Source organism: Takifugu rubripes, chromosome 1 (genome assembly GCF_901000725.2).
Source record: "Takifugu rubripes chromosome 1, fTakRub1.2, whole genome shotgun sequence".
Classification (NCBI taxonomy): domain Eukaryota; kingdom Metazoa; phylum Chordata; class Actinopteri; order Tetraodontiformes; family Tetraodontidae; genus Takifugu; species Takifugu rubripes.
Genome location: NC_042285.1, coordinates 18771028 through 18797040, shown reverse-complemented (window position 1 = coordinate 18797040; position 26013 = coordinate 18771028). Strand labels below are relative to the sequence as shown.

Sequence of the window (26013 nt, the reverse complement as noted above, 5' to 3'; positions counted from 1 at the left end):
AATTGAGCATTCAGGGCGTGTGAGGGGAGGGGGCAGAGCTGGAGCTGTTCAGACAGATAAATATGTGTAGAGATGACACAGTGAATTCATTACGTCAATAAAGCAAAAAAAAAACCATTTTCACATATTTCGGAGTATGCTGGAAATTCTTCTTGATTAATTGATCTTTGTTGGGGTTTCTCACTAACAACTAAACTATTCACTGTGTTTTATCCCCTCATTTCCATTTTTGCATCATTACTATATGATAACAAGTTTGTAAAGAAAGCTAACAGTAGCTAATAGGGGACTTTTTCAGTTTAAAAAAAAAATAAGACTGCCTGATAACGTGATAGTTGCACACTCAGAGTTATTGGTATTGGAATCACTGCTTCCACATCAAAGCAACAACGGTTGTGATCAAAGCAGGTTCCATTCCTTCAGCCATCTTTATTGAAGCTACGTGCTGAGATCAAAGACACCCCTGTAAAAAACATTTGTTCTATAAAGCAGGCATCGAATCAAAGACAGGGCTCTCTCTGACATCAGACATGAAATAGTAATGAGGGGGAATTAGCAGTAAAATGTAGGCTGTGGGCTGATCGGGGGGGTACAAGCCTTACTTTACATCCAGCAAATGTGCCATGACACATAGATCTTTCACACTAACAGTGCTGACACAGCAACCAGCTGGTTTCACAAGAGATCCACAATAAATGAGTCTGTTCCATATATTTATATAATATGTGTTCTGAACATATATGGCACATTTACAGCAGCTTCCTTTTCCTGTGCTAAGGTAGATCCTTCATATCAGCACATATATAAATCCTACCTTTACAGTTCATTACAGCGTGTATACACACACACACACACACACACACACACACGCGCACACACACACACACACACACACACACACACAGTTAATCATTGCCTAACTGTAATTGTTTAGGGGAAACCAATTCCATTTAGAGAAGGTAATTGTTCATTCTAGCTAATTTAGATCAATCTAACTGCAGATAAATTGTAAAAAGTGCAGTGAACAGGTAATTGTAGCTATCACCAAAACTAAAGGCAGTTGACTGCAAACTAGGTACCATCAGCTAATGAATGCTAAATGATGCTCAATGCAGCAAAGCAAATTTAAGGGTAACAACTTGCCAAGTCACAACCTTTGTTCTTGAGTTGATCAAACACTGGCGCTCTGGAGATGGTGATATCTTAAAGCTAATGAATTTATCATGTAAAATGAACTCATAACTCCACAGGTAAAATATAGGACTTGTTTGCTGAGATCTCATGTCGACGAAAGTAGCCACTTTTTCTAGCTTCAGACAGGAATTGACACCACTTTAATATTCAAGACAGCTTATTTGACATCAGTGTCTAAGGTGTTGTCATTAGCAACGATCAGTTAAAGACAGTGAATTCAAAAACCTGATATTTAAAACTGGAATTATGAGTTTTATGAGCTTTTCATCTTTACTTTTAATTTACAAAGACCTTTTTACTCCTCTGCCGGATCTATGAACTTTTCACTTTAGTCTGCTGATTAAAAGTGTAGAAGTTCAGAATAAACTAATTAAAACAGCGTTCTATGCACAGCACAATATTTCAAAGTTGGAACAAAAACCAGAAACTCATTATGGCTTTTGTTCCTTGCTGCCCTCTGAGTTCTCTCTGGCAAAGAAAGATGAACATCCCCACCTTCACTGCGTAGGGGCAGATATCTGCAGACACAAAACTCATCTCCAGGCTGCCGGGTCAGCAGGTTGACCAAATACACACATTATCTGAGTCAGGGGCTGAGATTAAAAATTAGATCATAAAAGTGAAAAGATGGTTGGCAGCTTTGCTCTGTGTGTGTGTGTGTGTGTGTGTGTGTGTGTGTGGGGGGGGGGTCTTCATCTTCTTAAACACTTCATCGGTCCTGGGGAGGGTACACAATGAGCAAAGGCAGGGTCCACCCCTGGATGAGTCACCAGTTCAACACAGGGCATTTGGGGGTACCTTGCTCAAGGGTACCTCGGCAGTGCTCTGAAGGTGTTCTCCTCCTACTACCAGAACACCTTCCATGTTTTGTCTGCACTGGGGCTCGAGCTGAGAACCCTCTGCTTCTCCACCCAGCCCCTGACAGACTGAGCTACCACCGCCCTGGTGGAGGAGAGGCACGAATCAGATTACCGGTAATTGTCTTTTTTGTGCTGTTGTTACTTTATGAAACAAGCACATTAAAAACAAAACATTTGATATGATTATCATTAATGTTATGAGCAGAACTGAAGAGAATCCTCTGTCTTCAGTGAACAATTTGGTTGATTTTTACCACTTTTACTGATTGTTTTGGAGAAAAAAACTCAGCAGAGTGAACAGGCTAATCACCTGTGAACTATTTGGCTATTAACCTTTCCATTATTAAGTAATTTCTGCACAGGTGTGATCAAATACAGAAAACAGAGGATATATGGACAAGAGCCCCTTCTAGTCACACATTACAAGCCCAATACAGGGTTTGGGGTTGTAGCGAAACAGCAAAAATTGGCATCGAGCAATTTGACCTTTTTAACCAATTCCAGTGAAAGTCAACTCCAACGTCTTTCAGCTTTGTTCTGGTGAGATAGCTCAGTCACGCGTGTAAGTCCACAGAGGGAGAAAGACAACTGAGCTAAACTAAAAAATACCAAGAACAAAGTGTTATTAAAGACTACAGTCATTCCATTAGCGTTGGAGTCGGTTTGTTCATGATAAATGCAGTTTTTCCTGCAGACATATCTGCATCTTTAATGAATCTTTGTCCCCTGTAGTGACATTGCTTCCATTTATAGAGGCAGACTCAGACTGTAAAAACAGCTCTGAAGTAAATTTGCCACTTTAAACTGTGACACTTTACCACAGAATAATGTACCTGCTTTCTTCTTCCACCTCCCCAAACATGGTCAGAATGGACAACAAAACAAGCGTGCGCACGGCTGGCTGACTGTCCAGTTGACTGACAGGGGATTGTGTATATTCCCACGAAGAACAATCGGTTGCTTTTCCATTGATTAGAAATGTCCTCTCGGAGCTTTAATCTCTCCCTTCTCTGTTCCTCGGGCTGAAACATTTCCAAGGCTCAGCATGAAATGAAGCCCCAGGAATCAATATGTCAGAGAGTCAATTTGTACTCATTATCATCAAGAATCTGCTTATAAAATGGCAACAATGCCAGAAAATTCAATTACCACCAAATACAGAAGTGACAGATTGGAATTCTTTTCATGTAAATGACATAATTAACACACCAGAGCTCCTCGTGTATTTGCATACAAGCGGTAGAACGGAAGACATGAGAGAAATTCATTGGAGTCTCATGAATATTGATGACATAATGGCTGCCTAATAGATTTGTTGTGTTTTAAACATGCAGATATGAAATGATCATTCTGACAAATTACGTGACGGATAAAGACCTAGCGCCATCATAACAAATCAAAGAAAATTACCTTTACTGGAAGAGTTTTTATTAAAATAAATGTAATATTTCAACCAATACAGAAAGAAATTTGTGAAAAGGAGTTAAGGAGGTCCTGGGAGAGAGCAGTTCATGTGCATGAGGGGGGGGGGGGGGGGGTAGAGGTGAGTACCGGTATAGAAGCACAGGTGATGGAAAATTTCAGGATCCAGGTATTTGTTTCTAGGCTGAAGTAAACAACATTCTGTTACCTTAGTGCTAGTTTCATTCTGCTGTCACAACCACAGAAAGTCAGGGTCATGACCTCTGCACCCCGATGTTGTTTTCCTGCTCTAACAGCTGTCAGCTGAGGTCAGGGGTGCCAGAGAACACGGCTAAGACACGGTGGCCTGGCAGAAGCCAGCCGACCTCTCAGCCTGCTCTGCTGCTACTGGAAAGTTGCAGCTTACGCAACAGTGCATTTGCTGCAGCGCTGTTTGTTTTCACTCTGTGGCCAAAATAAAAAGGCTGAAAGACGAAAAAAATCAGGGAACTTTTAAAAAAAATTTTTTTTTTTTAAATTTAGGGCTATTGACCATTTCTGCATCCGTCCTTGTTGCTCATGCAGCTCTGCAGGCAGCCGTCTCCACACATTTCCCACCACTGACTTCAGTAAGTGGAGGTCAAACTGAAACAAATGAGCCGTTTCAATTATTCAGATTCATCACGGGGAAATGGTCGTCCAGCCTCTATTTAGTGACACTGAAGAGCTGGAAGCTGAATGATGGACCGCATATTTGATTTCTCTATTTACGCCTGAATGAGATGTTCTGTCTCCTGAGTTCTGTGGAGGAATTCTATTAGTGGATTCTTTACAAGGAGATGTGCTTTTTGTTTCTTTTCCTTCAGGGTGCAGATTTTCTTGCTTTCCATCTGCTGTTGTGGAAGATTATCTGCTGAGGACTCTGAAGGCGATTAGCCATACCACAGCACTGATGGGCTCAAGCACCAATCAGCCAATCATGGTTAATGTTATCGCGCTTTACGCCATTCAAACTCTTCTACCTGCAGCTGTTTTTCCATCTTCCCTTTCTGGTGGTTGATGTCACATTGCCTCATTAATGCCAAATTTACCTGCAGGATCATTTAAGGTCACTATTAATGATCAGACACGTATGAGAAAGTTCCGATGTGCTGCACCGCACTTAGCCTAAAGTGACATATCCCATTTGTACGTCAGCTTGTGAGAGCACATTAAATGCTTTTGAACACAAAAATCGTTTGTTGAGATTTTAGCCAAAGGAAAGGATCCTTTTATGAACACAATTTACTGATAAAAATGAGGAACTTCATTTGAATACACCCACTATTTCTATGCTAATGTGATGGTTTTTCTCAGTGTGGAGACTCTGACACTTTGGAAACGTTGACTATGCAGCCCCAGAGAATGGCGGTTCTAATGAGGTTGGAATAATGGCTCCGACTGGTGACCATGTTTGACTTGCTCCATCTCAACATCTGGACAGCCAATTACCGCCTGTGCTGCGTGTGCTTCTGCAGCCTCAGGGCGGGCGTGAGCTTCCCGCCAGGCGGGGCTCGGAGCTGCCGCGACGCAGCTCTCTGGTGTAGCTGGAGACGCAGCTAATCCATCTCCTCATGTCTCATCTTCTCCTCAGCCCTGCGCGGAGCCCGCAGAGCCAAAGGCTCACTCCTTTTACGGGAACCCTCTGAGGACCTGATGCAAAGTGAGACAAAGTCACGCGGGTCCTTTAGTGATGCATGCGCTTCACCGGTGACCAATCTCTCCCCCAGACAACAATGTCATTGAATTCATGAGGATGCATGAATTTCTCCACATTCATCTGCTTCTATCTGTGCTGGCTGTCAGCCTCACAAGTCAGTCCAGCATGTGCCATGAATATGTTAACAACCGCAGGGGGGCTGAGGCAATACGACATACTATAACGCAACGCTTGTTTCCATTGTGCTGAAGGACCTACGTGGAGACAAATATGGACTCGTGCAACATTCAGATAAGAATAAAAAATGTCGAGCAGGAAATGTTGGGAAGGGCAGAGGGAGTACAGTATTTGTAAAGTGAAGCGCACCAGCAGCGCGGTGTCCTTGAGCTCTGCAGGGTTACAGCCCCCCATTACTAATTACCACATTCAGACTCTGTTCTCCTGTTTGGCACCTTTGTCGACAAAGTGTTGCATAGGTAAAAATAACCCGCAGGCAGAACAACAGTGGGGAAAGAACAACAGGAGATGTGTCATTCATCCACTTTTGTTTGTTTTTCATGCTTGTTTCCTGGCCTTTATTATTTAGACTGTGAATGCATGGTGGTGTTTTCTTCGGCAAATCCTTTCAGAGGGTTCGCTCACAAAGCTGCCCGGGTTGATCTCAAGTCGCGCATACGCACCGTCGTTCCGCCACCACTCCCAAAGCCACCACCTGTCCCTCACTGGTTTGAAACCATCTCGCACGTGGGCCTTGGGAACATCAACAACTCTGTGGTGTTCACACACGCCACCAACCAACGCGGCTGTGTGTGGGGTACTACAGGTCAAAAACAATGCAAGGGTGCTTAAAAACTTCGTTTTGAGGGGATTTTAAAGCTGTTGCCCTGCGTTTTAAAATAACCACATTCACAATGGTAAAGTAATTATTAGATGTGTTATTAAGTATCTCTGATTCACAGCCATGCAGGCATTTTCCCAGAGGTTCAGCCGAAGTGTGAAACTTCTTTGCGCCGACACAAACGGTATCTCCGAGCCTCAGACCACATTGGGATGAGTGGCTCAGCGGGCCAGATAACCGTGATTCAGAGTCTCTTTGTACCCCACTCAGGCCGCACTAAACCACACAGCTTTCCTAAAGCTCCACTTTGCCACGAATTAAGCCTTAATGCGACTCGTCTGTCTATTGATTTGTTAGCCATGCATTTCCTGTCCTGCTTTGATGTCATTGTGGTGTCAGTGTATGGAAGATTCCAGATAAAATTATGAAGGGTTTTAGCTTTTAAGCCTGTTATTTCGGAGGGGGGTGGGAATTATTTGGCTGCAGTTGAATTAACAGTTTTTATTTTTTTCATTCTTTTTTTTTTTCATTTTTGGCCACAAACTGGATTATGTGACTCTCTTCAGCACAGGCCGTATCAAATGCCCATCGCTACACATGAGTAGCATGAAACCCTCCCACCCCCACCCCCAACCCCCCCTCCCCTGCCCGTCACTGCCGAGGAGCCCAGTGCTTATTGGGCCTGGGGAGATGACTGTGCCAGGAATATGAATGAGATAAAATATATTCACCAACTGTACAAAGGGATCATTATACACTCCAGTTGCACACGAGCTGCCATTTTCATCTTGATAGTCATTTTTTTTATGTACTAACCTGCTCGTCACTTCACTCAAAGATCTTGTTGTTGGAGGTGGTTAAAATAATGACACACCTATCTGGATCTGCAGGGAAGCAATCAGGACTAGAGGGGGTGGTGTGTGTGTGTGTGTGTGGGGCGGGGGGGGGGGGGGGGTCCTCCACCACTGCAGAGCTCAATGGGGCTCTACATGGGGATAGAATGGAGTGCGCCACGCTGCAAAAACACAAACACCCCGCACAAACAAAAGGCAGATTAATGCCCCGGATCATCAGAACCCAGAGATCCGTCCGTATTTGTCATTTCTGACTCGGTAGTTTCTCCTCAGAACCGAACTTTTTCTCTCATCGCTGCAGTTCCAGGACAAAAGACTAGTGCTTAAACATGCAGTGGTGCCTCTGATTAAAAGCCTGGTCTAGATCCTGCAGTATTTGCTAATTTTAGGCCAATCTCTAAACTGCCTTTTATTTCTAACATCCTTTAAACAGCAGTTCACACTCAATTAATGGATTTTTTGGGGGGACTTAATAATCTTGAGGTTTTCCAATCTAGTTTTAAAACCCCGCAAAGCACCAAATCAGCACTTTTTTACTAACATCTTTTTAGCTCCTAATTCTGGTGTCTGTTTTGTCCTCGTGCTTTTAAATATAACTGCTGCATTTGATACGGCGGATCAAGATTTCAAGATCCATTAGAGGCTCAACACTGGAATGGTCCAGCTCATATTTGGTTGACTGAACTTTTTGTGTTGGCGACTATTACTTCCTCCACTTCTCGCACATCTAAACCTATTCACTTCCTCTGAATAAGCATTTGATGTCATCCACAAAAAGGCAGATTTTTGTTCTTCTCAGGCTCAACGACAATAATTTTTCAAAAACACTGCACCTATAAAAGTACCTGAGTCCCTCTGAGATCATTAATTTAGTTGAGGGAGGCCTTAAATGAGCTGTTGTTGGTGGAACTGCAACCTGCAGCAAAATGCACAAATACCATGTTTTTCTGTATGTTTTACAAAAAGTGTGGAATGAAATGCAGTATGGATTATTGTAATATTCTAAAGAGTGATTTGTGGTGTTGAATGAGAAAATATAACACAGGTTCCGAGATGTCATTCACGGAATTCTTTATATACAATTTAATTAAAATTGTATATTCAGGTTTTAAAATGACTTTCAACTGTAGCTTTTGTGTATCATATGTGTTTTTTCCCCTTTCCCATCAATGCAAATGAGCTCTTTTGTGAAGAGAAGCTGAATGAATAAAGGACTAATGTGAAACACAGTGGGAAGAAAATGAAAATTAACAATAAGATGAAGATGGAAAACACAGAGTACAAAAACAATTTGCTTGTGGCTGCGGGTAGTTAATTGTCTGGAAGGTAGGAGAGTTCATGTTCATCGTCGGCGAGACACCAACAACAAAAAAAAGGTGGACAACTGGGCCGCGTGACTCGTCAAAAAGACGCTCAAAATAACGATTTAAGGGTGACATGATTGGAGTCGAGGTTAGGCTGCAAGTAGCTAAAAAGTTAATGGGAAATAAAGTCCTTGTGATAAAAGGTGCATTTATCCTTTCTGTTCAGGCTGAATTGATTCTTGCCAAATTGATTCACATTGAACTGAAAGTGCTATCGGACAAAATCTCCCCCTCAAAAAAACTATTGAGGCTTTCCACATTTATTTCCCTCAAGCACTCAACCTCGTACGATCAGTGCAAGACACACAACATATATGTCCACGTGAGGCCCCGGCTACCATCAGAGGGGAGGCATTAAACACCCGGCCTTGAATGATGCCCCCAAACAATCCCATCTGGTGGCCAGGCACCATCTCGTGGTGACTAATATATGCTGTTAAAATGTTTCTATATTTCGTGAAGATATTTAATCAGGAGCTACTGTGTAATTTATGTAAGGGGAAAACAGTGTAATGAAGCAAAAGAAACTAGGCCTGTTTGTTTTTTTTATTCCACGTAACCAACATGTATGAATCCTGCTTTATTGCCTTCTGAATAAATTGCAGTTAAATGGAGTGTAACTGGCAGCTGTGGACTATTGTGTGGTTGTCTTCTTCTCACCTAATTAGTTCATTCATCTGCAGCACTGGGTACCACTAATACCAACACAACGCTCTCTGGGTGTTCCTCTACTGCCATTTTAACTCATCAGCAATCCTGCACATGTGTGATAAGCTACTAATGGCTAATGCACAGCCAGACTTGTTTTCAGGGCGCGTCGGTGAGTATAAATAATAATCAGCCTTTTCTGCTACAGTGAACAGCGGAAGAACAAACACCTGGTGCAGATTTATGTTGCACTGTGATTGATAGTTATATTCAGTTTATATGGATGTCACAGTCGTCGCTAGCATTAGCATTAGCTAATTCCTGTTTCTGTTGTTAACGACATGATTCTCTGGCATATGCTGTTTTATGCTTCTTGTAATGATGTAGCTTATTAATACTGATGATGCTATCTCTCTAATTATCTCAATGTTGTATAAAACAGGCACCGCACTCTTCTGCATTTTTATCTGATTTACTGTCACAACTCTGTTCCTTCTTCCCAAAATCCTGTATAATCACCACACGGCATTAAAAATAAATATTCTTACCCTTACTCACTGGAAAATTGATTTTTCTATGTTGTTGTGAACCTCACACTCAGAATATGTGACCTTATTTGCTCCAGAGCTCACGTTTTCACTGGTCCAGGATTGTCTGACAGCCTCCGCTGCCCTTTTATTGCTCTAACTGGACTGAAATTGAATTGTGTTTGGCCCTGGCTGAGAGATGACTTGGTCTCCAGCTTGTGCTCAACTCTGTCTGAGCTGCACTAAATAAAAATATGAGACTTTTAAAATGACCTTTCCCTGAGTCTCCCAGAGAGTCCTCTAATTTGTTCTTTTCATTGTCATCAACCGAGACAAATATCTTTACCTGTGCACAAATATGCCTCAATTTCACAAGAAACATAATAAAAAACATGGTTAAAGGTGAAATATTATATTGTACGTTGTTCCTTATTGATCCATGTAATGTCTCGCAGATAAAATCCTCATCCTGGTTTATTCCGTTGCTTTGCCTTGAAATGATACAAGATCGATGGCAAAGGAGGAAAATAAATGGTGTGCTTCATGATATAATGCTTACAATAGTCGATCCCATCATGCAACACTATGAGAAAGGTCATGCCTCAAAAATAGTGAGGCTTCTTCTCATTCATTCAATCAATAATGACATTTTATACAGTTGCTCTGCAGACATTTAGCCGAGAAAGCACCAGGAAACGCACATTCGTGTCAAAACACATCTGAAAATGCCAGAACTTTACATACAAATCGAAAACCCCGAAAATAAGACTATTTGACACAGACATATCTCCTCGATCTGCACTGGGATTATGTGTCTTATACTTCCAGATGGTATTTGATTCTTTTGTGTGCCCTTGCGTGTTGTCCTGTAGGTTACGCTGTGTGCATAATCTTGATTTTGAGTCTCTCACATCCTTGGTTAGAAGGCCCTCCCCGGTACACCAGATGGACCCACAGATGGACACAGCGATGTTCTGTTGGTTTGTTGGCTCCAGCAGCATTCAGCACGTCATGCCTCAATCTATCATCTCGCGATCCAATTCCCCCAATTCATGTTTAACGTGCCTGTCAATGACAGATATGTCGCTCTGTCACATAAGACAATAAAACAATGAAGCTGGAGAAGGCAGCTGACACGGTCATGCCAGGGATGGATCCTGTTTTGTTGTTAGGCCTCTGCCTGCCATGCTTGTTAGTGTGCTGGATGTGTGGAGCATGTCAGGGCGCTGACATACATTCCCCTGCTTGTAGCTGTTCCTGGTTGGAGTGAAGCCCGCGTCAGCTCCTCTCCCGCCTCCTGCTCCACCGCAGACGGCCCAGATTCGCTGGATTCTGACCGCCATCATCAACAAATCTAACATGAGCTCCTTTGTGGTCGTCGGCTCCACCGTTAGACTTCCTCGATTACCTCGATTCCTCCTCGCCATGTCGGGCGGTTCCAGCAGAGCCTATTGCAAGAATGACTGACGGCACATCTCGCTTTCATTCCCATTAAGGATACACTTCACTTCAAAGACCATCCCAGAAATGCAAAGTACAGGCAGAAAGCCGAGCACGAGCCATTAACAGCAACATTAAACGCAACACTGGAACGTAACTGCGCCGAGATGAGCATTCACTTAATGTAGCTAAACAAATTATTCGGCGGGTGGTAGGTGCTACGCGGGTTTTTACCAGTTCTGTTTGGATGTTTCTTATGAACGTGCAAGCAAATTAAAAGAGAATACTCCACACCTGCTATTTAAATTTCTGATATCTGCTCCGTTGTGCTGCACTTGCACTAACATCTGTCAATAATCACTCTGCTGTGGATCCTATCCAACAACTCACTCACACCAGCGTTGCGTCAATTAACGATGAAACGGCACGGTTATATATTCACGCTCCATCTGCCGGGACACGTCAAATATTTGACAATAAATGACATCTGAATAGATAAATAGACCATTTAAGCTTGGCCTTTCAAGTTATCAGCCATTAAGGCAGAAGCTGACGGATGAGCAGAGCGCGTTTAGTGCAAAATTGAAAATTTCATTGACTTTATCAGAGAAGGAAGACTTGCACAGTAAAGAAATGGTGCTGGGAGTGCTGGCAAGCTGATCACGTGGCAACAGGGACAACAGCAACGAAGGAAGCAGTAACTTTTGCATTTTATCTGTGCTGCTCACCTTGTTGCCTCCCATTCTGTTGCTTGAACCTTGTCAGCTTTAGTGGCGAGAAATGTGGGAATTAAAAAAGGAGCAGCATGGGAACCCCGACGAGCCTTTGAGCGGCGTGAGCGATGTCGTAACAAGTCACGGAGGTGGAAGAACAGCTAAAATGAGATAACGTTGTGCTTTTCCTGGTGAACTGCACAAGGACCGTCTGAGAAACGTTGTAAATCAGAAGGCAGGTGCTGTCCTCTGGGCTTCATTACAGACGGAGGGGTTGAATCAGATAAAGCTACAAGAGTTAAGGTATGAAAGCAAGCCCCAGTTGGATGGCTGGCAATTATCAGAACACCCCACGATGAACACAAGTCAACGCCAATGGGGAGCCCCTTTTCAATGTGTGTCTCGCTGATCCTGGGGGGGGGGGGGCAGCACTTCTAACCTCTTTTCCACTCTCCTGCCTCGACTGTCCAGCAGGGAAATACATCTTATCTTGTGACACAAGTCATTGTCAGATGGCTGTAAATACTGTTCATTGTTGTGGGGATGGAAAGATAAATGATATTTACATATAGCCAGGTGTTACACCACAGTTTGAACCCCTGACTAGAACATGTTAGCACTAAGACGGCGCTTCAAGCTCTTAGTGCTTCAGCGAACTGCAGTGTGTGTAAATCACGTTTATTGATGGTTCCTTCTTTGTTTTTCTTGCCCTTGAACCCATCAAGCGTGTCAGAGGGTTCTTCCTGTTGGTTTTTCATATCCTTCTCCTTGGCTCTGCTCCCTCACTGCTCTGCTGCCCTGCAAATGTTCACGTGATAGGTCGCAAAGGCAAACAAATGCATTTATTCAGAAAATTCGATATCCCGTGTTAACATGTTAATTTGGAAAATTAATTACATAAGCAGATGTACTCACCACCGAAGGCCATTTAAATAAGTATTAATATGCAAAATACCAACAGTTACAATGGAAATAACTGATTAGGCTCTATTAAGAATGCAGCACATGATTACTTGTGCAATTAATTAAGACGGCGAATGTTTCAAATGATTAACTAAAATTGTAAAATTGTTGTTAAATTTTGACCTCTCTCCAAAGGACTATTAGTGTTTCTGTCTTCAGCGGTTTCGGACTGGTGACAACATCTTTGCACCTTTACCCTGATGGCTTTGAGCACAAAACACATTTCCAAACACACTGATCTTTCCTTACTGGGGTCACTCTACGCTACCTGCTTTCCAATTACTTCTTAATTCCTCACACCCACACACACACACACACACACCCACCCACACACACACACACACGTGCGCACGTAAAGAAAAGACCCCAGACTGATCGCCACCCCGGTGTCTGGTCCCTACATTTACTTTCTGCACCTTCGACGTTTGTCCTGCCTCCTGTGGCTGACTGAAGATTCCGCTCGTCCTACAAAAACAGTGTCAGAGAGGGATCGCTGAGGCGTGAAATTGATTTTGTATCAACAAACAAGGGATCACTTTCCCACATATGGGTAATCAAATCATTTCAAGGAATGAGTGAAAAATGAGAGTAAAATCATTAACCTCCAACATTAAATCAGGTTCACTGGCAACCTGTTGTCCCATTAGCCATGAAACGTGTTCAATAGCTAATTAAAGCAATTACTTTAAACATGACACTTCAGTTAATCATGAATGACTGGTCCATTTATAGAGGTGGCTTCATTTCCAGCAGCTGCAGTCACCCGATTCAGCCCAATTCAGAAAATGCTGAGAAGGACCATGACTGCAGCTCTGGTTTCTACAGAGTAATATCGACATGAGGTATCTGGATAGGAAACAGCAAAAATGTATTTTCTTGTAATTTCATCAACTGGCTTTGCTCCTTATATTGTGCTCAAACCAAGTGGCAACCCTCTCTCATGTCACCCATTACTTTGTGAAAAGCCGTTTTAGAAACAAGGGTTTATAGGATCTTGCCATCTTGGGCTTATGGAACCAGAAGTGACCATATATGGATAAGGGGGCGGGGCTGGAGGAGGAGTAAGGGGTGGGCTACAATAAATGGGAGTAGATTGGAGACAGGGCTTTTTGGGGCCAGCGCCCAGCGAATCTCTGTGGCATTGTACGTAAAGTCAGTTTCGTACTGGCTTCACCTTCCAGCTAATATCAGTTGCTGAGCAAAAACTATAGATGTGAAAATCTATATTCACTGTTTGACATAAATTTCTATTATGGGGCACTCTGGTGAAAAAAAATTACTAGAACAAGAAAAAAGAAGACAGAGCCATTTACAGGCATACAGCTATTCACCACATGTACATTTTTGCATTTCACTGCATGGTCTTTGTTTACAGATGTGTCTGTGTTTACACACCACACTGCTTTTGTACATTGTGTCTGAGAACACAACAAACTACGGTATAATTTATACAGTATATTCCAAAGACAGCTTAGTAGATACTAGCAACATGGCTAACAATAGCAAACAGGCTAATTCAAGCAACCGTTTTAACCAAAGGTTTAAAAATACAACACTGTCTCAACTCACCTCACATAAAATAATTTCATCTTTATCCAAAGGCTATCATTACACGGTCAGCTCATACTTTTTTTGTAACGGTAAACTCGAAAACTAATAACTTTATGATGTAGTATTGATTGTGAGGCACAGCTCTCTGAACAGCAGGTTATCAGGGTGTGTGAAAATGGGAACACAATCTGGGCCTGACACTTACTGAGTCCTTTATCATTGTCAGTCTGCAGTGCTGAACAAGCCTTCATTAGCTCCCTAACAGAGTGATCAGTGTGCTCTGACACCTACCTTGTCAGCGGGTCCCATCCCACTCAAGGGACTGACTCTGACAGATAGCAGCGCTGAGGGAGGCCCTTGTAGTGAACTGTCCTGAGTGGGTGTATCGATTTTCTGGCTGCTGCGGCACAGCAGTGGCTTCCCAAAATGACTTCTTTAGCTCCGGGGTTCTGTATTCTCAACTTCCTAAAGTTCCAGTCTCTGCTGTATAATGCCAGTGGCAGGGCAGCTGTTGCTTTAAAGCCAGGCATCCATACCTCGTTAGGTTACTTACAAACCAGCACGGTGTGCCATATCGCTGTCTGTGATGTCACTATCCAGTTGCTGACAGTGCGGTTGTTAGCATGTTCTGCTACTGTGACAAAAGCAATACAGCCAGGGAAGGGGGGACAGACGACCATTGTCTTTCACTGGACCCAGCATTGTGGAATGATCATTAGGTGCATCTGCTAAATGCTAAAGTAACCTCAAGACTGTTGGGCAAAGATGCTGAACACATTCCTCATCACCACGGCACCAGTCAATCTGGCGACCTGTGTCCGACCACAGGCCTGTTGTGTTAGGACCCGTAAATCTGACTCCACTACCGGCTCTGATAGCGCAGGAGACAGATAGATTTGAGTCGTCGAGTTCTCCTTTTACAGTCACAAATATAAATCCCTGACGTACCTGCCACCCTTTGACAACAGACACAACTGGAAATTCATCTCCTCTGGAACCGTGGAGCCGAGCCATGGGCGACATTAAACAGCTCCCGCTTATATATTCCCCGCGGCTCTCACATAAAAGGGAAAGAAAGCAAAGGGTTCACCGCCGCCGGCACCGCTCTGACTTTGATATAGCGTATTTCTGTCAGCCAACACAGTAGACAAATGATTTTATTTATTTATTATTGCTGCAATTCCAAGTGTGGGTGCATTAATTAAAAACCGTGCTGGTTATTTCACTCTGACACTGTTTGACAAACATAGCCGCTCATCAACGCTGTGTGGAGGAATTTGTTTGCGCTAATTAATCAAACATCGACATGGGGGTCCTCTGGGATCTATCTTTGTGCCTGTTTCCAACCAGTTACATCAAAAGTTAGTTGTGTACCTCTACTGGGTCATTTTCTAGTGTGAAACAAAAGTGTTTTAAAGTGCTGCAAAAACAGATGTGTTTAAATATTGACAGTGATAACAGAGGAGAACCATTAATATTGCAAAGGGACTTGTGGGACAAATCGAGAGAACGCTGAGTTTGGAATGTTTATGTTCTCACTAGCTGGCCTCATCATAGTGAGTTGTGTAGGATGGTAACGTCTGTATCAGCTTTGCAAGCGCCAATGTGACACAGTTAAGTCGTTTGTTTTTTTTTAAAATCCAAAGAATAGAGAGACTCTAACAATGGAGCAGCTGTGATTGCTCTGAAATTTATGAAAGAGAAACTACAGCGAGAATTCTTTGCTCTTCTCTCTCTTGTTCTTGTCTCTCCTGGTTGGGTTCTCTGAGCTAGCTTAATTTTTCTGTTCGACTAGATTCTACTGGACTGTGCGATGTTGCCCATTCGGGACACTATTTTACGCTAATTTTCCCAACCAAAAGGAATCTAAACACAGCACTCTGGAACAGAAGGAGGACGGTGCTGAGAGCCCATCGATCAATTCTGTGAGTTATTCAATAAAAAGATGAGTGGTACAATATTTCACTCCATCTTGCCAGAGCTTAAAGTTGATATGATGCTGGTGATCAGATTTACATAACTTCCAACAATCCAAGCAGCAGTAAAGCAGGAGCAAAGCAGAAATTCAGCAAGTAAATACAGGAAAGTAAAAGTTTCCCAGTGCAGGGCATCATCTGTCATATGGGGGAAAAATAAGGGGGGAGCTTTCCAAGGACATATCCTAAAGTCTCTTCATACAACTTCTGCGCCCACTGTTCTCTCTCCTCGGAACATCCCCTCGCATAGTGAAAATGGATGTGGTAGGACTCTACAATTCTGTTTTTCCTAGACCTGGATGGATTGCAAGTAAGCGAGGAGATTGGTTTCAGTGTTCCCTGTGGAGCAGAGCCTTTGGTGTTTGGTGATAAATGCCTCCTGCGCCGTAATGCAGTGTGATTAACGGACAGAGCCCAAAGTCTGAGCCCTCCTCTCCCTCCTCACTGCACCTGAATCAATCATCTGCATGGAAAGGCTGCAGTCCTGAGCCAGAACAGCTGCTTAGAAACAAACTCTTTCTTTTTTCCTTTCAGAAGAGCTGATTTGGCCAGAAGAGTCAGTAGAAACACCGGAGAGGCTTCTTCCAGCATCATTCCTGGGTCAGAAATCAATGCAATGTTCATCTCAAATATGCAGCACGTGTTCAGGTGGATTATAGTGAGTGAGTAATTGTTTCTTATTTTAAGAAAATGCATTTATTTTTGATAGGTTACAATGACCCCTGTGGACTGATGGCGGGGTATTAGCTTGTCAGGCCTACACATGGTGGTTTTTTATTATTCGAAGCAGAATCAGTCTCAGAGCAGGAAATGGAATGCAGAGGGTATGTGTAATGGTTATTATATGGGACTGCAAACACAAACTTGAGGACTATAGACCATATTTTTAATAATATCACTTTAAATGTTGACAGAAATCAATTCAGTATAGCTGAGATGACGTAGGTGGCCACCAAGAGTGAATGAATTGCGATTTAAAAGTCAGATCTGAGTCAATGGATGGCCCACAATGAACCTTCTGGCAGGTAGTTGCGAAAAGCTACATAAGACCGCCACTTTTGTCCATGGTGAGAATAAAGGCACGGAGAGGGGAATGACATTTGCAGATAATTCATATGCGCTCTACAACTACAAAAGGAAGCACTTAAGGACACTCCTCTTGTTCTTCCATCTGTCACTTCACATATGATTCACACTTATGACACACATGGTATAATAAAGCGGAGCAAATGCCTCCAGCGTCCGGACAATTGCCTCTCACCACCATCGGAGAGAGAGCAAACAAAATCCCTGCTGGATCTCGGAACATAAGAGAAGAGAGCCTTTCGCAGAGTTAGGAACGTATGTGATTGGGGCTGATTTGAGGATACAGTGATCCCTCGGATTTGAGAGCCACTCCTGTGGCTTTGGGAGAAGACGCGACTGGCAATGAGGGATTCCTATGATGGAGATGATTCGTCGCACCACAACATGTGTTGCAAACAAATGCACTTCCACACCGACACCTGCAAGATGTTCTTCACTCTGGAGCGCGGCTGGGTTGTTGGGACAGATTTCCTGCCTGTGATTATTATACTGTGGCCTGAGATCCAATTTCTATTGCAATATTGTTGGTGGGCACAAGCAGAAATTGATCTTAAGTGAAGGAAATCCTGTTCTGGTGGGAAATAAACTGCTGTTAGTATCGCACGCAATGTGAAGATCGGCTGTTTTCTGCCGTTCAACAGCATTTCATCATTCATACGACCTCTGCATGATTATTACCCTACTGTTTTAAAAGGTAATTTTTGAAATTCAGATATACAACAATCATTTATAGATGCAGGTTTCATCATGTGCACAAATACAGGCCTCCATACGACCATTCGCCAAGTGAGAAAGAAACCGAGCACCTATTTATAAATGCAGGAAATTAGGAAGCAATCTGGCCTTCAATCTGTTGTGCGGAATTATTTAAATTTTTCTCACAGAAGGCCTGAATGACATCACAGCGTGAGAAAGATATTATTATTGACTGAGCAACTATGGATGACTCCTTTTATTGCATGTACTGGCTTTGTGACTGGTTATAAAAGAGCACACCTCTGGGTGCAGGTTTATGATGCTAATTTCCCTAATGGACACCCCCTAAAGGGATCAATAAAGTACCCTGATGATAAACTTATTTTAAAAAAGCCTAAAAAACATAACATGCAGGCGACTCTGCAGGTATGTCAGCTGCTACTTCAGAACAAAGCCTCAGCGTTATAATGATGGGCTTAGACTACAATTTTGCTTTTAAAAAAAACAGGTAGTGTGTGTTGGACAGAAGTTGCAGTTTCTTTTCCAGAGCTGGACTTAATGGCCCCTCCGATAACAGGAGTGTTTGAAAGGCTCTGGCACCGCACAGACCTCTCAGGGACAGCGAACAGTCTCTGAATCACTGCACCAACTGACTCATTCTCATCCCCGATGACTGCATTTAACTGGCTCAGCGTGAGTCCTGTCTATAGGGGGTGATGTCAAGCTCCTCACAACGACGACCACGGAGCTTGAACTAACGCTGGTATGATGACAACACGACTAGGAGTCTGTACTTGAGAGGGTACTGATAGGAATAAAAACATGTACTTTATTATATGCGATGGCGGGTGAGATTTTAGAGGTGAAGCTTGATATTTGGGACGTGTTGAGGAACGGCTTATTAAAAAGAAGCAGCACTCGGGACAACATGTCCATTCTTACTGCAGGATCCTGAAGATTGTGCGGATGAGAGTCCTGGCCGGGCACTCAACCAAATGCTGCCCTTTAATCAAAGTATGAGAGCTGAATCAGACAACTAGACATTCATATTTGCCGATCCAGCATTTATTTGACAGCAGCATCAGGGAAGCTGCACGCCTGCTCTGGCGAGCTGCATGACTTTCATTACCCAAAGTGGCTTTTAGGGAAAGAGATAAACTCCATCCGAGCTAAAACACAACGCCAGGTTTTCATGTACCCAAAAGTCACACAAACTGTTTCAGTTTTTCTCTCATGCTTTGCAAAGAATTGTTGAGGCCTCAAAAGTCTTTTCTGTTCAGCTTTTTGCCCTTGTCCTCCTTTCCTGTTCAATTTTTACATCTGGTGTCTTCTTGTCCTCCTGTCAAGTTTCCTGCCTGTCAATGTGTTTCACCTGTGTCTCGTTGGCTCCCTCTACCTCATCTAAATCAGCTGTACCTTTCTCCCCTTCTGTATCAGGTTGGCTTGTTGTATCATCCTGAGCATTCTTTTTCCCTGACTGATCTTTGTCTGTGACCTGTTTCTTGTGTTTCTGACCTTCTGTCCAGCTTTTTGCGTATTTGATTATTTGACCTCCAGGTATTTGACTGCTTTTGAATTCAGCCAGAACCCCCTGAATCAGTGATTGTGTTGCCTTTAAGTACACAATGTCTCACCTGTTGGATTTCAGGTTTGACAAAACTGCCCTGATTTGCTAAAGTTTCCTATTAAACATGTCACCATGTTCTTTTAAAGCAACTGAAGGGCATGAAGCAGTCATTACTATTGTCTGTTGAACACAGCCAGTGGAAAAAAATGACCAATTTATCTTTATCTGGAGGAGTATAGCACAAACCCTGTTCAGCTGCATCAGATTTTTATTGGTTTTTTAGTAACATTTCCCTCAACCTAATCTTATTTAATGACTTCCTCACTTATTCATTAGGATGCAAATATGTGCATGAATAAAGCAGCAAATATACAGCTCTTGTCTCAAAACGTGCTACAGGAAAACAGTTGTTTTAAAGGAAATAATTAGCTGTAGAATTCAAATTAATGATTCATGAAAACGGCCTTCCTGCCCCGACAGTCCAAGGGCTGCAATCATAAGGGGTGGCCAGAATTATAAACCTGCTCCATTTTTCTTTTTAACTCCACCTGTGTCTGGAGGGCGCCGCAGGCTGCGCTTTCAAAGCTATCTCTTTTCCACACGAGGTTTCAGAGAACTTGGGATAAAAGGCCATTAAGGACTTGGGATAAAAGGCCATTAAGGACAAAAACACATATTTATTTACTTGAATTATTGGAATTAAAGTCTGGGTCTAAAAGTTTTACAAAATCCCTCAAAAGACATTCACCGATGGACACATCAACATACTCAAAGAAAAAAACATCCTCAATACTGATCTTGTTTTTTTTATTTGCTTGCATTCCAAAGTGTAACTGAATAGGTGAGAAAGTTCTTTTAAATGTCACATCCAAGGTCAAAAACTCCCACCAATGGTGCGTTCAAAACCACACTGCGTTTCTCCTGGAAAAATGCAACGGAGATATAGGACGCTCTGCGAGACAATACATCTACTAGACAATACCAAGAATCTAAAAAAAGGGCCAGGTTTGCCTCCTACATGTCGTTTCAGGAAGATCCAACACTGATAATTACCTTGGACAGAGGCTGAAAGACACACAGCCATACTGTATCTACAAGTCATCCAAGGACAGATTAATAGGAAAACCGGTGACTAAACAGAATATCGGTCCGTGATTTATACCTTCATTATCAGTCCCATGCACCTGTAAATTGTAGCCTCTTAAAGTGGTTTACAGCAAGTAAAAGAGTCCTTTAATCACAATAAAACCACATCAAATTATCCTACAAATCTTATCACACATTGCAAATTCTGGTCCTTAATACTACCAATCTCAGGAATATACACCACTTTCAATGGAGCCTTTTCATAAAACATAACTTGGAATACTGTGTGATCTGATGAGCATCCTGAATCACAACAGAAGATGTCCTCTACAATTTCTCTCTCTCTCTCCGTTTCTCTGTGCACGTTAAATCAAAGGAGCGTATCAAAGTGCGCCCGTTCTGCACTCTATTTCGGCGTTGGTCTCTTTGTACTCCTGCACTGAGCATTCATTATGCATAAGCAAAAAGAAGGCTGTTAATGACGACTTCATAATTGATATAAAAGCTGCAACATCAGCATATGCATTCAATTATGAGGCCACAGTTGAAAGCACAGAAAAGACAGAAGAGGACCATGGTAATGAATTTTACTGTTATAAACTACATCTTTATGTGTGAATGTAGATGGTCTAAATTAAAATATACCGATTTATTTTCCAGACACAGATCAGCCTACAAGCAAACAGTATATAGTATAGCATACCTTTATATGCATATAGTCTACTTCCCTTTAAGACTTACCGATACATTCCTCCTCAAAATATTGTTAAATTGCATTTTCCATCAATTTTCTTGATATCCTACTGAATCTTTAAGTTCCACTATAAAGATTATAATAGTTTTGACCCTACTTACACATCCATGTTTTCCACAAAATGAAGTAATAATGAAATATTCAGTCTATGCCAAGCCTAAGAATTTTGGTTTTGTTCTGCTGCAGTCTCAGAAAAGTGTATATAAAGACATGAGTGATCATCTGCTGGAATAATCACATAAGGAAATCTTCTTCAGTTCCTCAGGGGTCATAGACATCTGTGGTGTCGTGTTTCATAATGTACTAAGATTCCTGGGGTCTCTAAATACAACAATTTTGAATATTTGATGATAGGCCTTTGATTTTGCTGCATTTTTCAACCATGCAACAAACCTTTACATACCTACCGGTAGTCTAATCGTGAACGCGTTTGGAACGGCAGTGAGTCACTGAGTCACATTTGGAACAGCACCCGACCATCACTTGTTGAGCAGTAAGCAGTGAGAGTGTGTTTGTTGTTGCCTTGTCTTGCTTTTCCTGGCGGTTAAACTAGAACTATTTGATCACCCATGTGATTAAGTTTCTCCCTTGATGATCAGAACAAGCATAAAATTGTCACTGACTGTACTCATGCAATAAAGTTTTGTCATGAAATAGCGTTTGCTAAATAAAACTAAAAGAACCACAACACTCTGATGAGATTAGACTAAATTAAACCTTACTGTGTCTGCACATGTGAATAGTTTATGTAAGCCAAACGCTGTTAGCAGGAAGGGCAGGAGCAAATGCAAAGTGAGACATTTGATCTGGGGAGACGCTGAGCCTCATGCCTCTCCAGAGAGCCTTCTCCACCAACATTTAACACAGTAGCAAAAGAGTTCTTAACAGCCTAAAAAAATAATTGCGCAGCTCTTCTTTAATGCACTTGAACATCATTGCCTTTTCTTTTTTCTTTTTTTTAACCCTGAGTCAAATGGAATATTTATACCAGACTGATCTCAGTCCAATATACTAGCAAATAAAACAACCGTTTTTACAAGCCACAGTAGTTTAGCAGAAACGACAGCCTTTGCATGGCAACTGTTGAGGGTTTACCTTCCAGGGTAGCTCCTCCTGAAAATGCTCTTGAAGTGAACAGGAGGGCCTGCTCCTCTTCTCGCCTGAATGACAGCACTTTCCAGGGGAACCCTACCAAACTACATGCACACCAATCTAGTCCGACACGCCTGACCTTTCCCGGGTCACACGCCTGGCTAAGCACACCCCACCCAGTTGAAAAGGCCATGGGATGTTTTGTAGGCATCACAGTACCGCCTCACTCACCCTTTGCTACCGTCTCCGGATCAGTTGAGTTGGGTGAGACTGCAGGGGACAGTGACTCAATCTGAGGTGCGCTCAACTACAAATCAAGGGTGTGACCTCAGACTTCAGGAGTGATGGAGAGTATGAGTGTGACCTTTTGGTTAGAGTTCTAATTTGCATTTCAAGTGTGCAGGATTTTAAAGCAATCAGGATGAGAGCGACAGTTGGGTAATATTTTGAGCCGCCTCACGCGGTGACCGTCCAGGGTGCTGTGCCCAGCTGGTGAGTGAAGGGGTCTAGCACCAGGAGTCCCAGTCAGAGGCAGAATCATCTCAGAATAGATGCAGCAAGAGCTTCTAAAGAACAAGGGACGGGGGACGTGTAAGTGCAGAAGACTGCAACTGTGAAATGAAGAGCTGTCGCATCTGCTGAGCACTTTCCTGAGAAAAGGAAACACTTGATAGAAATAAATCATGTGCCCAGTGTAAGCCTTCACAGCAGAGGGAGACGCTCAGAACGTCTGATATTTAATGAGATACACACAAAGAAACATTTTGGAGTACTCACAAATGAATGCAATGTTAAAAAAAAGAGGGTTTTTTTTGCTCCAGAATCTGACTGATTGTTCATATATTAGCTGTCTCAAGGCAGACGCCTATGTGACTGTTATTTACTGCATTTATGTTGTGCATACATTTATAGATATTTGCTTTTCTTTTTCTGACATATCACCTTTGATTGTCTAAAAAAAACATTACCAGGTGCCATGAACCCAGTTCTGAGTTCTGATGTCTGGCAAGTCCAGTGCAAGCATTTATCTTACAGGGACAACTCAGATGAGGGAAATTTCAGGAGAGAAAATTACCGTTCCCCCCACCCCCCATTCCAGTGATTGAAATAGGTTCAGATAGATGCACTTACAGCTCTGACCCTGCCGCAGTGAAAGAACCACATGTGTCACTGAGATGTTTGGATAGTGGAGCTCCACAGCAAAGGTCACAAAATGGCAGTTTGATTTGGCAATTTCCAGCCAGTGAAGCAATAATGGTGGTGATAAAATGAGAATGTGCGTAATCATTACTTGGGCAAGTTGAGGTAAATCATTCACAGACCACTTGCAGTCATTAAAAAGCAGAACTTAGAAAATTTCAGCAAATTAATTATCTATTATTAGTAGTAAAGAAAAATTGGCCCATGACTAAATGTGTGTTTTTATATTCATGAAGGGGCTCCATTAATGTAGGAGCCTTTTTACTGTACCCCAACAGAGTGAACAGACACACACACACACACACAGGCACAAACACGCACATGCGCGCGCCAAGGGGCTATACCTCATATTTCTCTGAGCCTCTTTTTTATCCATTATCACGGGCACACAGTTGGTCAGCTCGGTCCAGTCTGCGTGCAGCCCGCAGCTCCAGCCGGTGGAGAAGCGGGAGAAGAGCCAGGACTCCTCTTTCCCCGGCCGGTGACAAGTGCATTTCTTCTGCCCCTGCTTGCAGTCGCACGGCTGCTCCAAGCGAATATTCCTCACCAGGTGTCTCCCGAAAGTGGTGCCCCCGGTCTTCTGGATGTGCAGAAACACGATCACGTCGTCGCCTTTAATGTTGAACTCCACGTGTCTGTCCAGGTCTCTCTCGGTGAAGTTGAATTTGGACGGTGCTCTGGGGGGACTGTCGTCCTCCAGGTCTTGATCTCTGTAGAAATCGTCGCTGTCCTGGAAAGTAGGGGTGGAAAGTAGGCTCACCCCCCGAAATTTCTCTCCCGCCTTAAAGTGGCACGAATTACTGCCAGCGGGACAGATATACTGGTATCCAATCATAACAAAAAGGACGGCTAAAATGGGAACCAAGAGCAGCTTACTGGATCTGTCATCCATCATATCAGGACAGTGTCTTCATTCCATTACTGTGAAGAAGAGGGACGCGGGTTAGTCACAGATCAATAACATTCCATCCGTCAGAGGCTAAAGGTGCCGATCATTCAAGTGCCACGTGTTGATCTGATCAAACACACATTCTGGACAGAAGGACATGCCCTTCTGGCTTCTCAAACACCGCACGATGCCTGCACTGCGCTGGAGATTCTGTCCAAAGCCAAGAATCATGGCATTCGGATGTCCGCCTGCCCAACTTCTAAAGCTCTGCATCCGAGTGGGACGGCGGCATGTTCCGGCATCAAGTTCTAAACGAGGCAGTCGGCCAGGCTTTCTGTTTGATTTGAGCGCGTCTCTCGGCTTCTCCGCGCAGACAAGTGAGTCTGGGTGGCTGTGCAGACACGTCTGCTGCTCCGACAGCCTCTCACAGCAGCGGGCTCACAGGCGCTCTGACTGACTCTGCTGAAGCAGTGCTTTTCAGAGGAGGATGCTGCTGCTGCTGCTGCTGCTGCTGCATCACAGCTACGGATCTGCGTTATTCACAGGCTGTGGTTGGACTGAGAGCTTGCTGTCCAGCCCATAAACATGCCCAGAATTGGGAAAATACGTGAGATAAAGAAGTAAGCGCCATGTAACTTTTAAAGGTGCATTGATGCAGTGTGTTTAATGGGTCCAGTCGTTTCCTTTAATATACTGGGGGCACCATTAAAACGTATTCTGTTGGTGTGAGCAATTACGAGCGCAAGTGCTGCTGTCTCTCTCTGCAGAAATGATTAATATAGTCATATTTTAATCGAACTAAACCAGGTTCAGTTGTATATGATTATATTTAATGACTAGAAACTATTTTCTCAGCTGGAAATGTAAATGAAGATGCATATTTCAATATGGATGAACCAATAGGACCATGATCATATTTCACGCCAGAATCACCCATAGCAATCACATGGTGCAACCTTTGCCATCAACACCCATTTAGGTGAGGTTCACACCTCATGCGTCTCCAGAGACCACGTCTGATCAGCTCCCACTTCCACAAAAAAAAATCTGCTCTACATCAAAAAATAGTTGCAGGCTTAAAAATGATTCTGTTTTGTTATTACTTCACCATTTAGAGTGTTTTTCTGCTCTTAGCAATTTAAAAGCACAGCTCTTAAGGGTGTAAGGAAAATTGGGTTCAGAATTATAATCAAATAACTTCAGCCTTGAGAGACCTCCCAGACACATAATTTAATCCATTATTGCTGCGATGCTTCACAGACGTTTGGATTATTTGAGGGTGGCCTTGAGTCCATTTAAATCCAAACAAAGGATCCGAACCCAACTGCTGGGAAAATATATTGCTTGAGAAGCTGTTGAAGTCAAAACCTCATTTTCAATGTTTACTTAAACCCTATAAAATTACAGACCTTACATGTTTTATTTGTAAATGTAAGTAGATAGCACAGCACAATTTAAAAAGCGAATATGGTAATGATGATAAAGCGTAGTGCATCAGCACATGTCATAACAGCACTTGACTGGTTTTCATTCACGCAGGCAGGTTTCTCATTCCTGCACGTTGGCATGTACAGCTTATTATTTTTTTAATGAAGTTTTAGACATATACCCCCAC

General features: G+C 42.8%; 1 protein-coding gene across 1 annotated transcript in view; it reads right to left on the bottom strand.

The window, feature by feature from the left end:
- Positions 1–24972, bottom strand: part of hs6st3b (heparan sulfate 6-O-sulfotransferase 3b) — a 37911-nt gene extending 12939 nt beyond the window's left edge. Inside the window, exon 1 of the mRNA XM_003961887.3 lies at positions 23854–24972. Coding sequence (XP_003961936.2) covers positions 23854–24404 — 551 coding nt within the window. The 5' untranslated portion in view covers positions 24405–24972. The remainder of the gene's footprint in view (positions 1–23853) is intronic.
- Between the last annotated feature and the right edge of the window lie 1041 nt (positions 24973–26013).